Below are 15,363 nucleotides of genomic sequence, written 5' to 3'. Positions count from 1 at the left end.
TGAGAAGTTGTTCAGCAGCTGGACTTCACAAATGTCATGTTCTGAAGCAAGTAGCTCCGTGTTAAGGGAAGCAATCTGCAAGGCAGCACATTTGTGTCTGCTCACAGACAGCCCATCCTGTGCTTGAGACCTGCAAAGGTCTTAACATGAGCTGACTGTGTTAATACAAGTACCAGTAACGTGTTTCTGCAATATGAAGGGTCCTGTATGCCAGCCAATCTGGCTTGATTGGCCCAATTTCAAGCAGGTATTCATAGTCATGGTCATGTTTTTTCAGCAGCTATGTGTGTAGTACAGGTTGGAGTGCTTCTCTTTTATAGACTCATAGGATGATTTGTGTTGGGAGGGATCTTCAGGATCAAGTGGTTCCAAACCCTCCTGCCATAACCAGGAACACCTTCCACTAGACCAGGTTACTCAGAGCCCCATCTAACCTGTCCTTGAGCAGCTCCAAGGATGGGGCATCCACAACTTCTCTGTGCAACCTGTCTCAGTGTCTCGCCACTCTCAAAGTGAAGAATTTCTTTGTAGTGTATTTCTAAACTTGCTCTCTTTCAGTTTGAACCCATTTGCCCTTGCCCTATCATTACCTGTCCTAGTAATGTCACTCTCCAGCTCTGTTGTAGCGTCCTTTAGGTACCAGAAAGCTGTTCTAAGGTTCTTTTGGAGACTTTCCAGGTTGAACAACCTCAGCTCTCTCAGCCTGTCATCGCAGGAGAGGTGCTTCATTCAGTCCAGGGCCCTCCTCTGGACTCACTCCAACAGGTCCACAATCTTCTTACGTTGGGGACCCCAGAGCTGGATGCAGAATGCCAGGTGGGGTCTCACCAGTGTGGAGCAAGGGGGGAGGATCCCCTCCCTTGCCCCACTGGCCATGCTGCTTTTGATGCAGCCCAGGATACAATTGGCATGTTGCTGGGTCAGGTCAACCTTCTCATCCACCAACACCCCCAGGTCCTTCTCCTGTGGGCTGCTTTCAATCTATGTTTTCTTTTACAGTGTACTACAAATATTTTAATATACATATTTTAATAGCATAATAATATAAGGTTCTCTTGCATCCATGATACAGATGAACAGTGTGGTTCACAAAGGTCTGGTTTGGTTGTGTTCAATAGGCATTGGCCCGTCACCTCCGACCTGGAACTCTGCGTGCTGTCTTTGGGAAGGACAAGATTCAGAATGCTGTTCACTGCACAGACCTGCCTGAAGATGGGCTTTTAGAGGTAAGGCTTGCTAGACAAACATGTTCTTATGGGAAGTTGTAAAGTGAAATGCTTCTTTTGACACTCTTTTAAGCCAGTAAGTGTTTTCTCTGTGGGGCAGCTGTGTTGTAGACCAGACTAGACACAAAAACAGAGAGTTGATTAAGCGTGTTTGATTCAGTTAATTCTGATACTGTAAAAAAATTCATCCATGCAGTTTTCTTGAATGAATATAGTACAATGAAGTATTCAATGGAATGAAACTCAAGAGTCTTCTCTTTGTCTGAATGTGTCCTTGGGTCTGAACATCAGTACCTGACAGTGCTTCTGCAGCGACACTTCCTTAGCCCTTTCTTGGATGACCACCCTGACTCCTGAGCTAGATTCTGTCTACAGTGAACTTGTGTGGAGCTTGGAATATTACAGACATTAGGGATTCAAATCCTCCAGATAGGGCCCAGGTTTATTTGTAGACAGTCATACTTACACATATCAGTTAATATTTCCTGTGTTCTAAATTAACTTACTAATTATTATCTGATTTTGGCTTTGTATGCCAAAATTAAAAAGTCCAATAAAATGAGAAAATGTTAAATTACAGGAATTTGTAAAGAAAACCAGAACAAGTTCATTCACTTAATTCTGTGCCTCAAGACTAAGGTCCACAGCAGGGGGTTGAAGTGATGTGTAATCTTGGATGGATCTCTGTGCCAATGGAGATGCCTTTCCAGTGCATGCACAGCTTATTTTTTGCTGCCTGTATGTATTTGTGAGTGCTTTGCTGTCAGGTATAGCAGAATCATTGAGCAGCAAGTGCTGTCATACTTAGATAATTTTACATTGTCAAAATGGTGGTTTCATGGAGGAGTGAGGAAGAGCTAACATCATCTTCCTCCATGAAATAACCTGTGGGTTAAAGTGCTTTTGCTAGGAAATCCCATTTAGTTTAAGGCACAGGCTAGTGAAATTCAACACTGAGCATGGCAACCACTATAAACAAAGTTGCATCTTTTTTGACCGTTTTCAAGATGTCATTAAAAGTTGACAATTTTTTGTTTTTCCCTTAGGATTTATACAAGCAAACAGGTATTTTTTCACCGCATACCTGAAGTTTCTCAGGCATGGCAGCAGAACAAAAGGCACAGCCTGTAAGGGAAAAATTAAACAGGCCAACACTCATAGAGCATTTTAGTAATCCATCAGAATTTTCCACTGTCTGTTGCCTTTCCACTGGTGCAAAGCAGGTTTTGCTGGTTGTTTAAATTGAGTTTAGGGCTGCTATAAGTGAGGCAAGAATTGCTTCTCCAAAACAAAAACTGAGGCTGGCATTTTTTTCTCAAGGGTCTCCATTACATGTGTTTGTCTTTCAAATCCTGCAGCTCAGTCATAACCAAAGTTGTTGATCTGGTATTACTCTGACTACACACTTTGCAATTCCTGGTGCAGTCTGATCATTTTAACAGTAGCTTATTAATTGTATTTTTTTGGAAAAGGGATCTAAGATTTTTTTTTACCATAGGCATAATTGTGTGCAGAATATTGCTGTTCATCAATCTGTAGTTTCTTCTGCAGGTTAAGCCTGCATTTGTAAAGGACATCACTCAGTGTTGTTTAGTGAGTAAATAGAGCAGTGAATGTTTTGAATTGAGCACAGTGGGTTTGTACAAAGGAAGCCTTGGCTGTACCTGTTGGTTGGTGTGTGGAGTATTCACACTGTTAATGCTGAAGCAGCTTATCAGGTGTTCCTGCCACAGTCCTGACTTCTGCTGTGGCTGTGTGTCCTGTGTGCACACAGGGTGTGTGCAGGGCCTGCAGTGCCCAAGGGATCCTGGAGGAAATGTGGAGGAACTGCTGCTGTTGACACTGTGTATGGAAAGCTGAATGGGTTGTTTGTGTCTTAATTGGTTTTGTGCCTTTTGAACTTCCAGAACCAAATTGAGATGGAACGGGTTGACCAAGTATTCTGTGATGGGCCTTAAAATGCATAATGTTTATGGAAGCACAACAGAAGCATGTTCCCTTGTAGAAGGGAATACACTGATGCCTTCCTGAGAACTTTGGTACCTTTAGTGCAAGACACTGTTTATCTTAATATTTCTTCACCCTCTTGCAGCTGTCATCACCCAGTTTCAGATCTAGCTGAAATTTGAAGAATTTGCAATGGCAACTGCTATCTCATTGTCCACAAATGGAGACTTCTTAGACGAATTGAACTAGGTAATTGAGAAATTAGATAAAATGCTTCCTGAAGTCAATAGCCAAACTCTTGGTGGCTTTGGTGTTTTGCACTTCATTGACTGTCACTAGGAAGGGCAAGGTTGTGACCTTTCTCCCAAAAATCATGATTGAGGAGCATTTGGTGAAAGGAGACACAACAACAAGGACCAGTCGTTTAAAACACTATACTTAAATAATGTAGTACAGCAATTTTTCAGTGGTTTTCTCTTAGACCTCCTTTCCATGGATCTGAAAAAAAGAAAGTTCACTTTTAATCTTAAAACCCCCTCAAACAAACAAACCAACCCCAAAAGCAAATACAAGCACTTGCTCCCACCAGTATGACCTTTAACTCCTGTTTTTGTTCTACAAACTACTTCACATTTTAGGCAGTGACTAAAGAATATCAGAATTAATGAATAACTCACTTTGGCTCAAGAAAGAAGGGAAGATGCAGTTGAACCTTAAATGCGGCTGGTCACAGTAGTAAAATCAGTGTATTTCCATTTGCTGAACTTTAAGTGCTCTTTTTCATTCTAGTTTAGTGATACAGGAATGTGAATATTGCCCTCATCTCTTAGATGAGTTGTTTGACTTACTAGGTCAGGCACTTAATTATTCACTTCATAGACTTGTGTGTCCTCTTATCAGTACAAAATGTATTTTTACAAATGACAATGGATAGACACAAATAGCTCAGAACAGTCTGTTTTCTCAGCCTTGTCACCAGTTTCCCATTTTAATGAGAAGAGGAAAGAAAGGAGGAAGAGTAGAGAAGGGAGACCGATAGCAATGGAGTATTTGTGAGATGGTGCAGTTCCATGACTGAAGGTTCAACCAGCAGCTGATGTTGTGTAGGACATTCATTCAGAACAGGCAGTTGCGTTTGTTTCCCACATCCAAAGCAGGTACAGCTCTACCTCTCAAGTAGTCAAGTTTTTTTTCTGTTTTGTATAAAGCAGGTACTATTTGGAGAAAGCAATTACAGTACTCACCTGCTTTCATGTTCCTTCTGAGTCAGGTAGAGCCAGGACTGGAACATGCATATTTTATATGCCAAGGAACTGTTCTTTTTCACAGACTAGAGATGTGTCATCTATGTGTGGTGAAAGATGATTCTGTTTCTCAACTCACCGTCTTTGACCTGAGAAACTTTTCTGATAAATATCTTGATGAAATAGAAGCTTGAAAACCGTTGGATCTGATGAATCATCATTCTCTAGACAAAAGAAGTTTCCTTAAAATTGATCACTCCTGGAATAGTTCTTAATCAAAGTAGTGATGCAATTATTGTGGCTATCAGACTTCATAGTTTGTGTCCCTCTTTAAAGAAGTGAATGCAAATTAAAAATCAGTCATAAAGGCCTTAATCACATCACTGAAACTACAGTGAGTAAAACTTCCCACAGGAGGTGGTGCTGTACACACACCTCAGTTCTCTGGGTCTCAAGTGGCTCAGTACCTTTCAGATTATGCAGGAAACCACATAATTAAAAAACTGGTGGCCCAGAGCTGCAGTTATAACAAAACCAGAGTTTCTGGGGTTTGGCATGCTCTTCCTGTAACTTGTTGCTCATACTGTGCAGTTCAAGGTTTTTGGTTTAGGTTTTTTGTGTGTGTGACCAGTTCCATAAGGGCATTTGCAGTGTAGAAAATCACTCTGGGGATCATAGAATGCACACATCTGGGGTCACCTGAGAGGTCTCTCCATTGCAGTGCAGCCTGCTGAGCCACCCAGGCTGGCTTTGTGTTCCTGTGCCATGGTGTTGGGGCAATCAGTCAGTCTCATGGAGTTTCTTTGCATAATTACCAAGTGCTTAATAGTCATATGTGTGTTTGTGTGTGTACTTTGACACAGAAGGAGAGGATGGTGCCCTCAGCGAGACATGCATGAGAAAGTATTTGCTGTGGGATGGATAAAACTTGAGTTCTGGGTGAAACAGCCTTCTCCCTGTTGCCGAGGGTGACGCTGTTATTAGGTGACTAATCCTTGGACGATATCGTGACAGCTGCTGCGGGTGTGTGCTTACCCGTGCCTTTGTGTGCCTGCTATGCTACGAGTGGAACTGCAGAGGGGGGTGATCTCTCAAGCCACTTTCGTGGGGGTGAGGGATGTGCCAACTGCCTTCCCAATCTTGTGTCCCCACGGGCGCTCTCAGCTGGCGCTGCGTGTGCCGCCGCATGGCCGCCGGCTGCGTCAGGCTCCTCCTTGGGCATCGGCACCGTGTCAGTTTTCAGCGTCACGGGCAGCTCTCCAGACAGGCAGGAGCGAGGAGCTCCTCGAGTATCGTTTGCTGGCCTTTTCCCTTGCCTTAGAGCTATTTGTGGCACTTACAGACATGAAAATAGCCTGTCAAAGGGGGATGACTTTGCTGTTATCAAAGAGTGGGTTTCATCTGTCTTCTGAGGGAGCTGTCATGACAGTTGGTTTTTTTGCTATCACTTCTTTGAATTTCAGCTGTACAGTGGTGTTCAGGTGTAGGGCTGGGGACTGGCTGACTGTACAATAAACTGCTGGCTCTTTGTTCCTTTGCTCAGCCTTGTACCAGAGAGACTGGCTTACTTCTCCTTAGGGCATTAAAGCAAACAAGTAATATCACCTAGGGACAGATCAGCTCTGGTCATCTGCTGGACCGAGACTCCCATAGCTCTGGCATTGGAAGTTCAGCCACCTGGATCCGGCCTTGGGGAGATGGAAGGTGATGTTGTACTGTGAGCGGTGACAGGATGGTCCAGTTCAGCAGAAGTGTTGTGTCCAGGCTGGTGCTGTGGACAGTGAAAACCATGATAGTTTTCCTCCGACTTGTGGGAGGAGGAAATGCTGAATGCTCTGCTGAGTGTTAAGAGCTGTGCTGCTCCTAAGCTTTTGGTTCAGTGTATATTCCACCAGCTAAAGGCCAGCTGCCCTTGGTCTGGCATTCCAGATTGTGCCAGGAGAAGCATGCCTTATTTTTCCTTTCCCTTTCCATTTTTTCAGGGAGGCTGAGGGCAGGGTGGTTTTAGCAAGCTGTTCAGCCTGGACAGGAGAGCAGTTGCTTTGGAGGGAGGAATGCAACACATGTTTCCACAACCACTTCCTGTTACTGAAGCACTCTGCTGGCTGCCACCTTGCCCTTTCCTGTGTGCTGCCTCCTTGGCTGCCCACTGCCATTGTCTGGACATGTGGGTGTGCTGCAAGGTGCTCGCTATCATCCACCCTGGAAATGCTTCTGTACCAGTAATGAACTGATCTGTGGGCTGAGGTTAAAGTGCAACAGTTTAGGATGGAAGACATCAGAAGGATGTAGCTCTGTTAAACTAGTCCTTTTTGGTGCACTGAGGTATAGTCCAAGCAATTTAATAAAGCATGTCAATGAGTAACTGTCAGAAGCGTCGATGTGCTTAGTGTGGAATTTGTGTGTGTCACACTTGGAACAAAGGTCTCCTGCACAGCTTGTTACCGATTAACTTGTCTGGTATTATGCAAGCTGCCTCTGCCAGCCGAAAACTAACTCTCCCCATTCACAGAGCAGCCCAGCTTGTAAAACATTACACAGCAGAAGTGCATAGCATGGCAATGAACCTTTCACTGAGGGCATTTCAGCCATCTGCATTTCCCTCAGGAGTCTTTAAAATATTTTAATAAAGAAGCCACTGTTTCACTCAGTCATACAGCAATTTTGGAATGAAGTCTTTTATTAGAGGCCCACACTGAGCTGCATAATCCAGGGTAAAATGCTTTTCACTCAAAGCACTCAGATTGGGTGGTTTGAGTGAGGTTGGCTTTAGCACTTTTTTCTCCCAAGTTTTCATCCAAGCAATAGATATTTTTGTCTGTCAGTTGGAAATTTTAGTCTCTCCTGGTACAAAATTATTTTTAGAGAGGTCTATCAGGTAATGGTTATTATGATTCAAGTGCTTCTCCATTTAAACTTTCTGAGATTTTTTATCTAACAGCTGTGGGAACAGGTTGGAAAGAATCTGGAGTGTAAGAAAACTTAATCTTACTTGGTGGTGGTTTTGCATATCAGAACGTGTTAGCTAGCACTGGAATGCTGACTCGCAATGTTTCCTGGTGCTGTACATATACTTGTACCAAAAATTAAGTAATCCTTTTGTCTAGGCCTCTCTGAAGGAAATTAAGAATTAGAAATATCATTAATAGATGGATGGATATTGGAGACGTTGGTGATTTCTCTTTAAAAGATTATTGTATTATTAGGTCACGTGCAGCTTCATTTTGAGCATAGGTTGTATAATTATTCTGTTTGTGGGCTAGACAGGCAAACTAAACCAGGAACTTGTTTAAACAGAGTTGTGAAATAGTTCACCTCTTGTGCTTCCACTTCTGGGTAAAATCCGAGGTCCAATTACCCCTTCTTCTGCCAAGTCTATAAGTGCCAGAGAGATGAAGTTAATGAGTGTGAACCAAGCAGCTGCCAAAGCTCTTTTAAGTTTCACCTGATCCTGAAGGTAACCTATGTGATAAACAGGGCTTGGCTCTTTGCACATGTTTGTGTTGCGCTGAGCAAAGTAATTTTGTGGAGGGGAGGTCAAGGTGGAGGGAAGGTGTGGCACTTCTTGATAACTCATCTGAGGCCCAGTTTGTGACTTTGAGGCTGCTGCCTACTTTCTTTCCCTCAGCATGTTCTCATTTTTTAACCAAAAAGCCCAGGTCCTTTTTCCATTTCTCCTTTTCCTTGAGCTGAAGCAGAGCAACAGTTGGGCTGCAACTCAGCTGCCCTATGGGCAAACTACAACAAAGAAGACAAAAAGGCCCAGGGGAACAGCTTATACAGCAAGAGCAGTAAGGGCATGTTGTAGTTGTACAGCCACATAGAAGCTCCGAATATCCTTCATTTCTGGAGCAAGGGCCCCTTGCAAGGGGCACCTTATTTGGGGGGTAAGAGAAACACTGTTGTTCTATAACAAACATCCTATGAAATGCCCATAAATTTTTATGTGGTTTCCTGTTATTGACCTCAGCCAGTTGCACCTCCCACCTCTCTCTCAGAGGTCAAATAGACAAATTATTATCTCTGCTGGTGCTTCCTAGGATTCCCATCTCACTGCAGTTTCCTTCACTGACTACCATCAACCAACAGTAATTAAGAGGAGAATTTAAGTCAGCTATTTTCATACATGGGTTGAAATATATATGGAGCATGGGAGGAAAAATTCAAAGCCAAGTATGTTAATATGGATAGAAAACTGCGAATAAGGTTTCCTGTCTGTCATAGATGCTAATACCATGAGATACATTGACTTTATAGTTTGTCAAGCTCTAGAAACTACTTCTTCTTTAGCAATTAATAATAGCTAATGATTCAAAGCATAGTCTCATGCCACTACTGGTTTTGTGCTGTCGTAGTGCTGGGCTTAGACACTGTGTTGATCCTGTGCTAGCAGCTGTGCAAACACAAAATAGGATGGCACTGGTCACCTGAAAGGATGTTGGCTGTAGTCTAGGGCTCCTTGAAGTCATCCAGCATCTTCTAGTTTCAGTAAGAGCTGCATTCTTCCTCTTTGTCTTTAACCCCTAAGTGCACTGGCACATAGGCGGTAATGATGCATCCGCAACTATTCTTGAGATATGCTGGCATGCTGACAGATGTCAGCAAGTCTCTGAGCAAGAGGCATAATACCAGACCAGTTAATTCTCTCTGGAGTATTCAGAGTTGCTAAGTGGGCAAGTTTCCTTCTACATTGGTGCCAGTTACTACTGTTCTGATGGGGAGACGCAGTGTGCCAAGACTATCCAGCCACAAACTGGAACTTTGGGCTTCCTCAGGTAGCTGCCTTAGTCCAGCCATTGAATAGTAACTAGATCTCTGAGGTGTCCTGCCATGGCAGTACATGGTTCAGCACTCAGCGGCACTGTTGAAATCAGTGAAAGCTGATGAGACTTGAAACAAACTCTTGGCCTTTTTATACTGACCCATTCCACAAGGAAATGGAGCTTTCTAGATTCAGTGGCATCTCTCAGGAGGTACTTTGAGCACTATGCTTGGGGAATTTAGACCATTAATTTGGTGCAGATAGCATGTTTCCTGTCAGCACACTGAGCCACAATCAGAGTAGGGGCTTGTGGTGGCGCATGGAAGGCCCCTGCTGCTGGTGCCTTCCACTGGTAATTTCTTTCAGGATATTTTGTTGCTGTCCTTCATAAATTTAGCACTCTTGCCATGTGTACCCTATTGGGTCTCTGACGCTGGCCGTTTATATACAGACATGAACGGAATGGGACCACTTCTGAATAGCGTCATGAGCTGTTTATTTAAGCAGCATCAATTTCATTACATGACTATGACAATGGATCTTTGCGAGCAGCTCACAATCCAGACAGCAGGTCAAGGAAACTTAATGTTGCAACATACTCTAAGTCAGTCTCAGACCCAGTCTCAGCCAATCACATAGAGCAAAAGCATATGGACAGTAGTTCTATCCAACCACATGAAGCACACGTAGCTTTGGTTAAAACAATAGCAGCTTTTTTTCTCATACAATGGTTCGTTTATAAGAGACAAAGCATAGAGCCCCGTTCATATTTAACCTTCTAAATATTTACTAAAATATACTTTTTGCAACTTAGAAAGCCAAACTATGCAGCTTTATTGTTCTATTTCTCATGTCTTCACTACTGCCGATATATCTTTTCTGCTGCTTTAGCATTTCACTATCCTTACTGTCTCTGAGGCCTTTCTTTTTCTCAACTTTCCTAAAATCCTCCAATCCTATGGATTCCCACAGGTCTCCTGCACAAGTAATAATCTGCTGAACATCACAGTTGCTCAGGAAGGACTTTCAATGATGGGTGCCTTCTACTTTTTTTGCTTCTTTGCTGCTTCCATCCTCACTTGAATCTATGATGTGGTTAGAAAACATGTTCTTGTCTCTGTGTGATCACTCCCTCCTGTCTTGGCCATAACCTGGTAGTTCGTGAGGACCATGACTGTCAGTGCTCTATGAGCAGGCTGTGGCTTGTACAAACACATCCAAACCTAGGTTTACTTAGATACTGCAGGTATCTCTGAGCAGCAGGGCCCTTTCCAGTGTTTTTATCCAGTGCCTGAGATGTGTTTGCAGCTTGCACTGACACGTGTGGTGTAATTATGGTGTCTTGTCTCACCTCAGCTTGCTGCTTCAAGGGCACCCTACAAGGCCTCCACAACAACTCCTGACTGTGAGGCAGGCAAGCAAGTGTCCCTCAAGATAAGTGTGAAGTGCAGAGGCAGTGATCTTGATCACTCAGTGAGCTGCTTGGGGTCCTCAGGAAAGCAGTACTTGCTGTCATGTTGGAGTTTGTCATGTCTGATGGGAGATGGGATCTTACACTTTATTTCATTCAAGTGACTCTACCAAGCCATTGATGTGTTCTGATGGTGACCAAAGATGTTACTAGATAAGAAGCAGAACTCCAGGTGGGACAGTTCTGAACTAATATGTTCAGTTCCAGCTACATATCTGTATCAGTGATCTGAGTCAGCACAGTAGTTACACATGATATAAAAACAACATCTTGTTTTTTTAAAGTAGTTCCGGAGTTCACTTATTCTTCTTATAGTGAATAGCATAAAACTCACTTTCTTGGTATTTGTGATTGTGTTATAATGCACTACTGTCTTGTCCTCTCATTTCCATCCTGTTTGGAATTCACATTTTTCTAATCTTTTATTTTATTGTTACAATTTCCAAATAGCTTCCCTTGCCCTTCTCTTCCACTGTGTTTTCAGCGTTGAACATAGCTATACACAATTTTTGAGGTGACAGTTATAACAGCACATGACATAGTGTAGTGTTTATGTAATAAAACCTTCCATTGCAAGGTTGGCTTTTTTAGTGCATAGGGGGTTTTAGACCAACTCTACTTAAGAAATTAATGTGGATAGTTGAAGTGCGTGTGTACAAATTGTTCTGTCTTGGGCAGCCTGACTGGCTTTATTTCTTACATTGTGTGATGCCTGGGAGAGAGGCAGGAGTGATAAACATGCCCTTTTTTTTTTTTTAAACAAAATAAACCCTATTCAGATTTTTGTGGGAAAATAAGTCTTTATTTTCAGAACACATACAATAGTAAGTAAGTTGACTATCTTCTTTGACAACCAGTCTTCTTTCTGGAGTGCTTATGGCTGAAAGGTTGGTATGAATCCATGGGGGTTTCCATGTGTTAATCTAATGATTTAGTCATCTGAATCAGCTGAGTGAACTGTAGCTGAAGTGTGGTATAGGTGTCAGGTGTTAGTAAGTGTGTTTTGCTAACAGCATTGGTGAGTTCATGCAGATGTACAAACCAATGTTAATGGGCAAAAAAAAGCTTTTTTTTTCCTACTTGTGACCTCAAACTGAGCTAACATGTAAAAATTTATCAGACCTTAATGTTTAGGGAAAATGTACTGATTCTGAAACTTTGGGTCAGCAAAGACTCTGGATCATGTGCCTGAATGCCTACACTGACCAAGGAGATAGAGTGTTGTGGTGGTTTTGGGGAGAGGGTGCTGGTGAGTGTCTGTCTAGCTGTCTGGAAGGCACCAAGATTCCTGACATGGATACAGGGATGGAAAAGGCTTCCATCTCCCAGCTGCCAGTTTTGGTTCTACAGAGATGAGGAAGGACTGAAAATTACTGTCACCTTTCTGGTGATGGATGAGAAGTGAATCTTTGAACTCAGCCTTTTTCTTGATAGTGTGTCACCCTGTCAGCCCCCTGGCTTCTGCCATGAAGGAGACTAACAGAGTCTCTTACCAAAAACTGCCAGCCCAGGGGAGCAAGGGGAATGAGAGTTGAAGTACTATTTCAGTGCTGGGCTTTCTTTGAGGCTGCAGTTCTGCCTGTGTGGAGTGCTGCTGCAGCCCAAGGTGTGCCTGGGTCTGGCCTGTAGACAAAAGCTCTAATGCCAGAGCTGCTCAGCAGGAACCTCTCATCAGCACTGCTGTTTGCACTGTTTTCTGGACAGAAAGAGAGTTATATTGTAAGTGCCCGTAATTCTTACACTTGGAATCTTCAGCACACTTTGTGCCTGTGCAGGGCCCCAGATCTTTTGCTCTCCCTTGGAAAACTGGCTGTCTCACTTGATTTGCTTCCCCCTTTATAATTTCGCCTAGCCTTTCCGTATGCTTAGGGCACACATTGTTCAGACGATACTTGCTTGCTCAGCCAGGGCATTTGGCTGGATTTTGTTATTGCCTACTGTATCAGCTCCTGAAACTTTGTGGTAACGTGGAAATGCTCAGAGACAGCAGCCAACTTCATTAACATGACTTTTGCTGTGAGTGAGTGTGACTGAAGCAAAACTTCATGGAACTGAAGCAGGTCTCAGCTCCTCCTCAGTGAAGTGGTTTATGGGGTCAGAGACAGAAGGTCACGGTTATTCACCCGTTGTTATTTCCTGAGCATTATTGCTATTTGTCCCTGAACAGGAGCTAGAGAGGACATAGCTGCTTGCTGCAAAGCAGGTAGATGGTTCCTGGGGTTTGCAAGGGGACTACTGATGTTAAATTAGATCCTGTCTCACCCCTGGGAAACAGTGAGCAGACCTGAATGTTAGCATCATTGGAAAAGCATTTGGGTGGCATCTGTGAAATGTGTTGGTTGGTTTCAGATCAGCTCCTGGTGTGGATTTGTGTTCTGTCAGCCTTGGATCTTGTAGAGATCAGAGGTGTGCTTGGCTCAGAGAGGCTGACCTTGCCCTTGGTGAAATGTGAGGCTTGTTCAGATGTTTTGTACTGGCACAGCTCCCCTTTCTGTGGTTTGGACTATGCTCAGACCTTGGGTAAGCAAGGAACTGTATTTCCTAAAATACAGGGTATTTTGGACTATCTAAAATACTATCAATACCATCCCCATCTGGATGCAAGTTATCACCAAGTCCTGGATCCCCTTGGAAAAGGACCTGGTGCTTTTAGAATGGGGGTTCTTCAAGGTGTCTTCAGCTGGGGCCTCATAAGATGGGGGCACCCCAAATCTCTTGGTAGTGCTGAAATCTTGGTTCTTCTGAAGTATTGATTGTTCTCATAACACCATACCTGTGGTCATGGGATGGGTGACTAAGTTCTGGTGGTTCTTATCCAGCACTGCCATGCTCCCAAGAGTGAGGTTCATAGAGACAAGGATCCTTTCTGCATACCACAGATATACCAGTTCTTAACTGGTTTACTAGGAGCTGGGTGGCAGCTGACCCACATAAAGATAATTATACTTAAAGAGAACATACAGGCACCGGTTTTGCACAGTATATGAAATGTAATGTTGCTTGTTCTGATGTCTGAGCCTTGCCAATAGAGTCTGTGTGGGTCTTGAACAATCCACTAAAAGCTAATTGAGGAGGAAGAGATTTTGCATAGGTTTTAAGTAAACTGAGGATGTGCAGCCCAGCTTGGGAAAATTGATTGTACAAAATCAAGGGACCTTTGTTGCTAGTGTCAAGTGAGCAGGCATTGGGCAAGGCCAGCATTCACCTCTGTCAGTGTGTACTGCAGGGGTGGATCAGTACTTAAAGCCCAGGGGTGGCTGTGCAGCTCCAGCTGAGGCAGCCCAGGCAGTGGGGGGAGTTGACTTAGCTCTATTAAACCCACTCCATAGCAGGGAAACAGGCCTGTGGTGGCAGCAGTTGTATCAGCACCCCGGGCTGAGGATGGACACGGAGTTATTGCCTAGGAAGAAGCATATTCCACTGCACTTGACCTTTTTCTTTGCTCTTGGCACAGCTTCCCACCCACACCAAGGGTTGTGCCTGCCCCGTGCTGGACACCTGCCCTTGGCCAAGCTGGGAACGTAAGTCCAGAAGTGCCAGTGCTCAGAGCTGTAAAATTGATAGCTGGTGTGTGCTAGTGCAAGTGTTTGTGCAGACACAGCCCTAAAGGCTTGTGTTGTTAAATATATGTATGTGTCTCTCTCTGCTTATTTTTCTAGTGCTTTTGTGTGTCTCTCTTATTAAATGCAGGTGTTCCATATAACAAGAAAGGAGATAAAACTCACTTTAATGGCTACAATTATACTTAACTCTGCTGAGTCAATCTGGCAGAAAGCACAGCATGTTCAGACTGGCAGTTTATAATGTAATGTCCTATTAGGCAGTAAGGAAAGAAATGTCTTCTAAGGAGAGTGGATAGAGCACAGATTAAAATAAGGAATCTTGAAGGCATGGTTTAATTTGGATTGGTGAGATGTCACACCTTGAGGCCCTTGCCCTGCCTGCAGTCCCTTTGCCCCTGGGCTGTTGACCAGCCCCGGCCCAGAAGAGGCTGTGTCAGTGCCACTTGTGAAAGGTCGTTTTGATATCAAGGCTGTTGTGTATCCAAAGCACTGGGCGAACGGGGTGCCCAGCTAAAAGTCTACACCTGCTTGTTGTGGGGTGGGGTGAGGTTTCCTTGGACTTAAGTTGTTTGGGAATTTTTTTTTACCATCCTGCAGTCTTCTAGTGCTCCATCGCCAGTAGATCTGACAAATTACAGTGCCATTTCTAATGGGGGAATTGGATGTGTCTGACCAGGTGCACTGAGGAGGGTGTTTATTTTTGGGGCATGGGGGGGTGTGGTCCTTTGGTAGCAGAATTGTCCTGAAGCCTGGGAGCCAGTGGGACTTTTCAGTGGGTGGCTGCAGGGCATGTGGCTAGGATAACTACTGCCCTTCCTGCCTGGTTAATTAGTGATAGGAGCAGCCATTCTGTTTTCACTGATGTGGGACAAGAAAGTGATTGGGGCAGGGATGTTGGGTAAAGGTTTGTTTTTGCCTAATTTCATATGCAATTCCTAAGAGTATGTTACACGAGCCCTTCTGGACATTTGTTCACTGAAGCGAACACAAGCACATTTAAGTTTTCCGCAATGGTTGTCCCAACCCCTGGAATAAACCAGACTTTATTAGTTGCTCATGCTTGGACTTTGCACTCATATAGAGAACTAAAAGGCAGTAAAGTACCTAACCATGAGTTGGGTCTTATACAATTAAAATTGGGAATTTTTTT

The 15,363-nt window shown here is 43.7% G+C and overlaps 1 protein-coding gene across 4 annotated transcripts in view; it reads left to right on the top strand.

Moving 5' to 3' along the window:
• NME7 (NME/NM23 family member 7) overlaps positions 1 to 15,363 on the top strand; it is a 91,430-nt gene that overhangs the window by 74,656 nt on the left and 1,411 nt on the right. For all 4 annotated transcript variants that reach the window (XM_039717930.1, XM_039717929.1, XM_039717931.1 and 1 more), the window contains one exon: positions 1,119 to 1,226. In XM_039717930.1, coding sequence (XP_039573864.1) covers positions 1,119 to 1,226 — 108 coding nt within the window. The remainder of the gene's footprint in view (positions 1 to 1,118; positions 1,227 to 15,363) is intronic.

This window comes from Passer montanus, unplaced genomic scaffold, assembly GCF_014805655.1.
Source record: "Passer montanus isolate IOZ18808 unplaced genomic scaffold, ASM1480565v1 scaffold39, whole genome shotgun sequence".
Taxonomy (NCBI): domain Eukaryota; kingdom Metazoa; phylum Chordata; class Aves; order Passeriformes; family Passeridae; genus Passer; species Passer montanus.
The sequence above is the reverse complement of the archived record's forward strand: the minus strand, read 5'-3'. Positions and strand labels throughout refer to the sequence as shown.